The sequence below is a fragment of the Scatophagus argus genome, chromosome 4 (genome assembly GCF_020382885.2).
Source record: "Scatophagus argus isolate fScaArg1 chromosome 4, fScaArg1.pri, whole genome shotgun sequence".
Lineage (NCBI taxonomy): Eukaryota > Metazoa > Chordata > Actinopteri > Scatophagidae > Scatophagus > Scatophagus argus.
In genome coordinates this window covers 2,605,472-2,615,337 of record NC_058496.1, presented here as the reverse complement: position 1 = coordinate 2,615,337, position 9,866 = coordinate 2,605,472, and the positions used below count along the sequence as shown (strand labels likewise).

Sequence of the window (9,866 nt, the reverse complement as noted above, 5' to 3'; positions counted from 1 at the left end):
ACACTGGAGCCACAAGGGTCAGTGGATTAATGGATTCTTCAGTCGATGCTGGTTCAAGTTGATGTTTTCCTTTGTCACAAATGATAAGTGTACGAATACCACAGTGTTCTGACTGTTTTAGAGAATAAGCAACACGTGAATGGATGCTGAAAACAATTCTTAGTTGCAGCCTCACATCACGGATCTACTTCCACCACAATCAAGTACAGAATCACATGACGCTGGCACAGACTTCGAACCCATGTCCAACAGTGTAGGAGGAAGACCAGATGTGACAAGCCAAGTGCAGGAGAGGCCCGAATCTGCAGGCTGCAGACTGACTGCAAACTTTCTAAAAATGTAAATGTCAGAAGTGTTTTGCCTCCAGACGAGGAAAGCTGATTACAAAGCACCTCACACTGCAGGACGAGCAAACAGCCAGCCGGAAATGCCCTCGTGTCCTCAGGGCTTCGTATTCAGAGATGAACGGACAGACCGCATTGCTGTTCCGAGACTGAACACCCTCCCCACCTCCCTCCAACACCCCCCACCTCCCTCCTCATAAAAAACACGCACAACCACGCCTCCAGAGGCACGCGCACAAGCGCAGGCTCAGACACACCTCCTCCTTCCCCTCCATCACACACAAACACAACACAACACACACACGCACGCACGGACATAAGCGGCTGTGAGAGCATCGCAGGCTGAAGTCGACAACATGTAAGGCAGCATGAAGGACGGCGCGGCTCCGACAGGCTCACGGCAGGTGCGGCGGGGATGAAGCTGCAACCCACGGACAACAGGCTGCTGCTGCTGCTGCTGCTTCACCATGTCCCCCGCATCCGAGGCGGTAAGGCCCCTCCGGCACTCGCTCAATCCTAACATTTCCAAACTTAGCCCAAGTCATTCTCCGCTTTCTGCGTCCCGCCGGGATCTGTCCTGCTTTGAACCCGATGCTTCTTTCTTTCTTTCTTTCTTACTCTGCAAATGATGTCGTTCCGGGCTCAAAGGCATTAGGTCAGCCACAAAAGATGGGGGGTCCGGCCGTGCCGCAGCACCAAAATAAAGCGGGGTGCTGAAGTGCGTTACAGCAAGTATTTGGTGAGGCTTCAAGGCTGAATGCGCCTCGGCACGCCACCGTGGGGAGGATCCGGGAGAGTCTGCATCACGTTTGTTATTGTCTGCAAAACCTCGCAAAACGGGCACAATCCCGTAATGTCCAGGTTGTTTTGATTACAGTCGAAATTGGCCATCAGATGAACAAGAGCTCCGTTAATATCAGACAGCAGGTAGAAGCATAACAACACGCAGTTAAACTCGGCCTTCACGCTGAAGGTGTTCGTTTTTATCAGGAGTCCACGTTTTCAGGCTGAATTTGTGTGCAACTCCAGCAGCGTTTCATGGTTTCTTTGCTGTGTGCTGTAGCCATGGAGACAGTATGTGGCATGTGGTTTTATACCAGGGCTGGAAAGTGTAGCCCCCCTATTGAAGAACAGCCTGAGACCGTGAAGATGAGCAGAGGAAGGAATCCATGCAGTCCAGGCAGCTCGTTTGGAAGAACAACAAATCTATTTAATCCTAAATCAGATCAAACACAACACTTCTCTACAGGAAAAGAATCTTGATATTTCTACAGGTGCCTGTGAGGGTCAGTAGTGATGTCAGTAGTGACCTATTGTAGATAATTTATTCAGATATTTAATCTCTTGCGGCATGTAGAGCGTTCCTACTGGAAGTGGTACAGTAGCTGTGTAGGTCTGTTTTTACAGTATCCTCACATGCAAGTTCATTCTTACAACAGTAGTGGGCGCTATTGGTTGTATCCAGGAGTGTCTTAAAGCTGGGTAACTCTATGAGACAGATACGTTATGGTGGTGAACTCACTCACTGAATGTTCACCTTTTACATCCCACACCTTAGTGGCGTGTAGTTTAAACTGAAGTATCCCCAGGTGGCAAAGAGTCAGCTCCAAATTGTCTTCATATTATAACAATATTCAGCCATAAATTAGACCTTAGAGATCAGTGGTGATGAAACAGCTGGTGAAAGTACAGCACGTAGTCGGCGTTATTTTCTGTAAAATTTGAAAAAACCAAATGATGCTTTGAATTTACAGCTGAAACACTCGATGCTGTGTACACAACTGAATATTCTAAAAATAGGTGATCCATCTTGCCAAAAATGAGGTATTTGGTATTCAGTTGCAGTGTTTTACCCCCTGCTACATTTTCATGCAAATCTAGATGGCTAGTCTTTTAAAATCAATTAAGTAATCTTTGTATGCAACTGTAGCTGCTGTAGCAGTTTGTTTTATTAAGGTCAAACACACACACACACACACACACACACACACACACACACACACACGCACACACACACAGGTCTCACTGAAATAAACAATTCTCGGGGGCCAAACGAAACAGTGAAAAACAGTGCTGGTTTGTCTGTCGAGGCTGGTCGTGTGTGAACAGACGTGATGTTCAGGTGTGCTGAGGAGACATGGCAGGCAGAGGGCTGGTCAGTCCATCCTCTTCGCCGTGAACAGATGGTAGCTCAGGGTTAGCTCGTGGGTGGGTGCCAACAAGAAAGCCCATGTGTGTGTGACACATAAATCCATTGTTGAAGTGGAATGATTTTGTCCACGATGATATTCAAAGGCCTGAAAAGTGCTCTGAATGAGGCAGAGATCAACAGCAGTTGTCGTCATATTATTTATTCATATGATGTGAATAATTCAAACAGCAGAAAACACGGATGCTTTGTTGCACTGCCTTTTTTTAAAAATAAAAAATGAAAAAATAAATAAATAAATAAAAATAATAAGTGCAGTCACTTTCTGAAACTGAAACACACTTTTTATAATAATTTTATTTATATAGTGAGGCCTCTAATATGAAAATGGTTATGTGTTACAAACCAAACTAACACACACTGAAATAATATTATTTAAAATAATATTAAATTATATTTGATACAAAATATATTAAAGTAGCTTTGACACAGTTGTCTCCAGCTGTGTTTAATGATTAATCTTTCAAAAAAATTTCATGTAAAATTGATCATTTTTCTCCAGCAATTTGGTATAAGATCATGCTGGATATGTTTTGCATTTTCTAATTATTAAAAGAAACATTCAGTTGACAGTGAAAGACTCTGATTTGGCTCACAGTGTCTCTTAAAAATTAACTCAAACAATGACTGGTTGTCACATTGCTCAGTTTGTGTTGTGGCTGTCAGCATGAAATTAACTTGGTCATTAAATGCGCAACTACAGCATCACTGTTGGTATCTGTATCATGTGCTCAGGTTGTGGTTGCACTGACTGACCTACATCTGATTCACCTTTACAGATTCTTTTGAATAAATAACAGTAAAGAAACAGGTCACCCAAAAATCAAAAAAAGTCAGTGGTAGTCTGGTGAAGTTTATTAGTCCACAAAACTTTGGTGCTTCTTCATTTGATCAGGAGAATACTGGAACACTTGGTTGCTGTGAAGCTCCAGAAGTGCTTTGTAGACTTAAAAACTTCAACGGACTTTCCATCGGTGTGGGGGTGAGGAGATAACCACTGAAGTTTTTGAAACCCGTAGCCAACATAGTCATACATCCTGTCATCCTGTTACTTATGGATGGAATTGTGATGAAAATAGATGATTCCTCTTTTGGTGGAGACCCACTGGAACCACATCAAGGACCCCCGAGGGTCCCTGGGCCCCGCTTTGAAAGCTACTGTTCTAGTGAAACATTTCCTCACATCTACACATTTAAATCGCACTGAAGTGCATTTGTTCATCTGTCTGTTTCTTTCCACAGGCTGTGTTGATCTTGAATCACACTGAATGGAGGGCATTGAAGTTCCTTTAAGATGACACGAACGCACCCCCCTGATATTCTGGCATCGACGCTTTATCAGGACTTCACTCTGAATCCCCTGACTGACCCGTCAGTTTCTATCCACTCCTCCGGGCAGTGTGACTTGAAAATGATTGACAAATCGGAAATCATCAACAAAAGGCACTGCCGTAGCTTTGACTTCATTGAGTCACTGGATGACCCACAGTCCTTCTCTTCTTCGATGGAGTACCCTTACAAGAGGACTGAGCATCAGACATTAAACAAAGACCTAATGTGGAACGGACTAGATCAACCGGGGCACCTTCGCTTTTCGTCTCCTGATCTGTTCAACACCAGGCAGTTCCAGCAGCAGCAGCAGCAGCAGCAGCAGCAGCAGCACACCACCCAGGACAAACCCAGCCATCTTACATGGTCAGATTCTAAAAAGAGAACAAGATCTAAAAGCGCTCCAAGAATTAAGGCCACTCTCACTCCTGTGCCCATCTCGGTGTCTCCTCCAGGAGGCAAGAAGGGGAGGGATGCACCTCAGGCTGCATCAGATAGCTTAAGGACTTCAGAAACACATCGAGAACCCTTCTCCTCAAACAGGGCTTTTTTGAACGATGTGCATCCTATCAAACTGCAGCCTCATTCTCCCCTGTATGTCTCAGACTGTTTTGAGGAGGATAAACCTGATAAACCAGCCATAACCCCTCACGTCAGGTGTCGTGTGGACATTAAACCAGATGCTTCTGTGCTGCAGCACACAGCTAGGCAGGTTCCCAATGTACGGACTGAGCATCTTTGGCAGAGATACTCCCAGGCCAGTAGCAGTAGAGGTTTGTATGTACCGCGACAGATTGTCTCCTCACCAACGCCCACTCCAAGCGAATGCTACAGTGGGGATTTTAGACAAGGATACCACTATACCACCAGCATGTCTCCCATCTCCTACCAGCATCTAGACAGTATGCATAGAATGCCATCACCAACTGCACCATATCTGAGTCAAGAGCAAAGAGCTTACTCAAACCCTAACATACCGACAAAGTTTTTCTATACAGAGGACCCTGTCCGGTTTCCAGTCCATCCCTATTCTAGGCCCTACTTTCAGGATGATCGGTCCAGCCTAACCAGTCACGGTAGTACAATGACTAGTCAGTACGATCCAAGGACTCGATGGGTGCACACCCTTCCTGTCAGGTCATATTACACAGACCACCTTTCCAACAGAGAGCCAGCACACTCTGTATATAGTAGGCCTTACTCTACAAGTGAGGCAGGATCATATTTTTCTCAAACTCCTCTGTCTAGATCTTACTATGGAGAGGACAACCGGTTCAATCCGTACCATATGAGTAGCTCAAGGTTGGTTTACTCCAAACCGTACGGCTCTCCTGAGGAGCAGTGCTTTCCTTCAAGGCCATATCACACGGAGGGTCGTCAGCGCCCCCGAATGTCCCAGGCCTTTTCCGATGACTGGTATCGCTCAAGTATATCTGGTTACTCTAACCAGTCCTCTCAGCTCACACCACCAAGAGTGAGGCAAGACCTCAGTATGCCCCCATGGTACACCAACAGCTATGTGGAGACAAATAGGCTAGGAGCAGAGGTGAAAAACCACTCCAAGTCTTGGGACAATATCCTGTACCCTCGGTATGACAGAGAGCAGTCAGTGCCACGTGGACGAAGTTATGAGAACCTGTTTTACCAAGCAAGGCATGGAGCTCCCTCTGATGTCACTTCTCAGCCTGTTATACTTAACCTCTCAAGTTCACCAAGGCGCTACGCTGCCCTCTCACTCTCTGAAAACTCATTAGAGAGGGGCTCGAGCAATCCATGGAGGAATACCAAGAGTGGGAACTGGTTTGTAACTCCTGAGATCACCATAACAGACAACGACTTAACCGCAGGCAACAGCAAGCGGAGTGATGTGCACTCTGTCAGATGGGATATGTTGGACAGTGAAAAGACACCATCTGAGAAAGTAACGCATCAGAAGCAGCAATCCACCACAGAGGACATAAGCAAAGACAGGAAACACAACAACTTCTCCCTCCAGCAGAGTCTAGAGCAGCTGGACAAACTCTTAGCTGATTTGGTCGTTGATTACAAACCACCAACTTGCAAAAAGTCAAGCGAAGACCTTTTAGACCAGCTGAAGCAGCTAATTATTGAAGACGATGACAAAGACAGAAGACCTTCTGGACTTGAAAACGTAGGATGTCTGAACACACAGCTCCCGTCTTCTAAATCCAGCCCTGACACAAACAAAGATCCCGACAGTGGATGTGATGCTTTACAAAGGAGTGCAGAAGACTGTTCTCCAGACCACAGCACAGATGAAGATGACACTATGGTGTGTGCTAACAAGAAGTGCAAACGGACTGAGAACATGTTCAACGCTTGCTTGTATTTCAAATCTTGTCACAGTTGCTACACCTTTTACTGTTCGCGAAACTGTCGCAGGGACGACTGGGAGACTCATAAAGAGACCTGTCTGTACGGCCGTGTCAACAGTGTGTGCCGACACACTCTTAAGTTCTGCAGAGAGAATTCAGAGATCCACAAAGCCTTCTCTCGCGTTGCTAAAGCTGGCTACCTCTCTAGAGGGAGAGGTGTTCTCTTTCTGGGTTTTGCCAATCCAGAGACAGCTGACAACTTCCTGCAAGTTGGACTCGAGAGCCTCCTCATGTCTCCGACATACTTATCTTTGAGAGAGCTGGACGGCTTCAAGGACAACCTGGGTGAATACTGCAAGGAGCTGCAGCAGGCAGGTAATGAATACGACCCTAATGAATGTTTCCTTCTGAATGTATCCATAGCTGTTGGTGAACTAGTGCCTAACAGACCTTCACCGAGGGTCCAAGCACCAACAGTTCGAAAATATGCAAAGGTGTCCTTGGCCTCCTCAAGCCCTGACAAAAAGGTACTCAAGAAGGACAGTGAAATGGAAACTCTCATCCTCACTCCGCCTCCAGGCACACCGGATATTGACAAGGAGGGGGAGGAGGGAAGAAAAGCCAGAGAGGTGTGCTTCGTCAATATCCAGCGTGAGCTCAGGACCAGAGGAGTCTTCCTTCGTCACGAGTACCCCAAAATCTATAGTCAGCTGTGTGAGTTTGTGGAGAGCAACAAGAGGTTCACCCCAACAACAATTTACCCAATAGATAAGAGAACAGGGAAACAGTTTATGTGCATGATCATGGCCGCATCCGAGCCAAGAACTCTGGACTGGGTGGGTACGCCTCATCTCTTGGATGATATTATATAGTATAGCACTAAATAGTAATGAAAATGATGTCAGCTACGCTAAATGTACATACTGTAAATAGATGGTGTGGTTAGATAAATTGAACATCGATACGGACATACGGTATGTGTATATATGTGACCAAGCTCTCTTTCTCTTATTTCACTGTTTTGCCACGCGTGCACACACGCGCGCGCACACACACACACACACATAGACGCACACATAGAGTATATACACACACTTTTAAAGGCTATGTCGTCATTGGCTTGTTTTGATCCTGTTGCACCCAGAAGAGTTAATGTAGATGCATGTAGACTAGGCACAAACCCAGCTATCCAGGTGTCAAAGATGTGAACATGTATGATCTGTGCAGTTACTGCAGACACTGTATGAAGCACACACAATATTTATGAAGTACTCATCTCATTGCCATTACGTAATGGTAGACACAACCAGGTCTCATATTGTAACAGTCGTCCACTATTGATTTCTCCAGAAGTGTTATATCAAAAATTCATATTATAACTTGTTATAGTGGTTGTAATACTACAACTGTTTATTAGTACTTAAGTATTATTTCTGAAGTATACTGTAGTCGTGTGGGTATTTTTTTTCATTATTATTGATATATTAGTTATTGTTTGATAGATGAGTACAATCAAACCATCTATTTGTCTCCCCACTACATTAAGAATTTTGGTTGGAGATTATTTCATCTAGTGGTAAGACTTGATGTCATTCTCATGTAAATTGCTTTGTTTTAAAGTGGCCTTCAGTCGAAAAGAAAAAATGCATTTGACACAAAGCAATGTATAGGTTTAAGCTATTTCTAAAGGCTCGACAACTCTTGACTTAGTTTGTTTGAACTACCATTGTAAATGAACAGTTATTTTGCTCAAAGCATGTTATTTATATTCAGGTATTTTAATATTGCTTATAATTAAATTTATTATGTTATTGAAATACCATTTGATGCTTAGAAATGTAAGAGGTATATATAAAAATATATATTAAATATTAGATAATTTCAACATCATGACCTTGAGACCTTATTGTAACTGATACCACAGTATGTTCTTAAACAATATGCAATAAAAGAGCAACCTTAACATCTATACTGTCGAATCCTGCTTTATTATTAATATTGAATAATCCCTTGGAGCCACAAGCTGCAAAGTCTTTGTTTGCACTAAAACATAAATTATAGAATGAGAATGTTTCTAACACAGCTGCAGAACCGATCACAGATGTGATGAAACGCCTGCTTCCGTTGCCATTGTTGACTAATCTAAGGTTGCTCTTTTACTTGATTATATATATCTTTGTGCAAGACCTTCCTGAACTTTATATTTTGTGATGTTTATAACTCATATATAATATATAATAAATGGAATTTAACAGGCAACCTCACGGCTTTGCATTTCCCTTCCACTGTACTCCTTATTAGGCATTTCAGGAGGAGAAATACTACAGTTTCCGTCAATGGGATTGATATACGCAAGAACCTGAAGACGTAAGCTGCCTGTCCAATTCACTCTTTCGCTTGGATGACACACATGCGCACACGAGTATTCAAACAAGACAATTCAGGGAATAAACTTGATCCTTTAAAAGTTAGGAATGAACTACACTGTAGAAGAATTCAGACATACTATATAAAGTATAAAGTGAAAAAACTTTAGAGACACAAGATACACCACCAGTTTGAATATCAATTTCCTCAGTTTTCCATTTAACTATGAATGTGCTGTAACATGTCTGACTCACGTCAGGCTGTCAAGGATCTACAGCGTTTCCTCAGGTGTCTTTGTTCTATGGTATTAGAGCGCCACCTAGTGGAACACTATATGAATTACTTTTTTAAACCTGTTATGATTGGCTCAGTTAAGTGTCTTTATTTTGGTTATTAATATTTTTTATATCTAGATTCTGCTGTCTTAGGTTTAAAGTGAATAAATAAATTACAATCAAAGTAGATAAAATAATTTTAATGATTTACCTGTGAATGTTTCTTAATATGAGTCTTCATACAGTTGATTTTAAATTCATCATTAACATTTATGCATTTGTTGAAACAATACGTTTAATTTTTTAAGTTGAACTTAAAACAATAGTTAGGTCACAGCATGAACAAACTGTACATATCAGTGTTAATTTGAAGATAAGATGATGTTCAACTTTATGGTTTTATTTTAAAAACTAAATTCCCTTGCTGATCTGTGGTCAGTGAATAGTGACACAAAGACTCAATTTCAGACTAAAACGACTGCAACTTCTGAAGGCCCCCACTTGATTTGTCTAATTCAAAAGAAATTTTGAGAAAAAAATGAAAATGCATCCTGTAAAAGCATGAATATTTTCCTGTAATGATCCCATGTGGGCTCTGTGCAGCAGCTGCATCCAGAAGACAACAGTAACTGAGTTACAGTGTGTGTGGAAATCAAGTTAAGTCAGCTTTATTTTCAGAGAACATCTGAAAAAATATTACAACCACGCACTGTACAATTTCAGTACACGAAAATAAAAACTTAAAATACAATAACATAGCAACACACCACCACCACCACCACCACCACTACACACACACCACAAAACAGGAAGAATTCACAAATCATGATTTATTATGACAAATTAGATTTCAATCAGATGTAAAATCCAGAGACAGACAGCGCTATTGTTCTTTTCAGTGTTGCATTGTGGGATGTGGGGCCTGCTCTGCTTTATCTCAGAACCATTTATTTCATTGTTTGTCAGCTCTAATTGGTTAGCAGCCAGCGTCATATGTCTCAGCTCT

General features: G+C 42.6%; 1 protein-coding gene across 1 annotated transcript; it reads left to right on the top strand.

Annotated features, from left to right (window-relative positions):
• Window positions 1–610: 610 nt before the first annotated feature.
• unm_hu7912 (un-named hu7912) lies at window positions 611–8,477 on the top strand. Its single transcript, XM_046386817.1, has 2 exons — window positions 611–832; window positions 3,796–8,477. Exon 2 carries the CDS (start codon window positions 3,848–3,850, stop codon window positions 7,088–7,090), a length of 3,243 nt encoding a protein of 1,080 aa, XP_046242773.1. The 5' UTR covers window positions 611–832; window positions 3,796–3,847; the 3' UTR covers window positions 7,091–8,477.
• Window positions 8,478–9,866: the final 1,389 nt, after the last annotated feature.

Bases quoted from the DNA above. Each gene is read 5' to 3' on its own strand.
- unm_hu7912 (XM_046386817.1), top strand. From the start codon at position 3,848: ATGACACGAACGCACCCCCCTGATATTCTGGCATCGACGCTTTATCAG.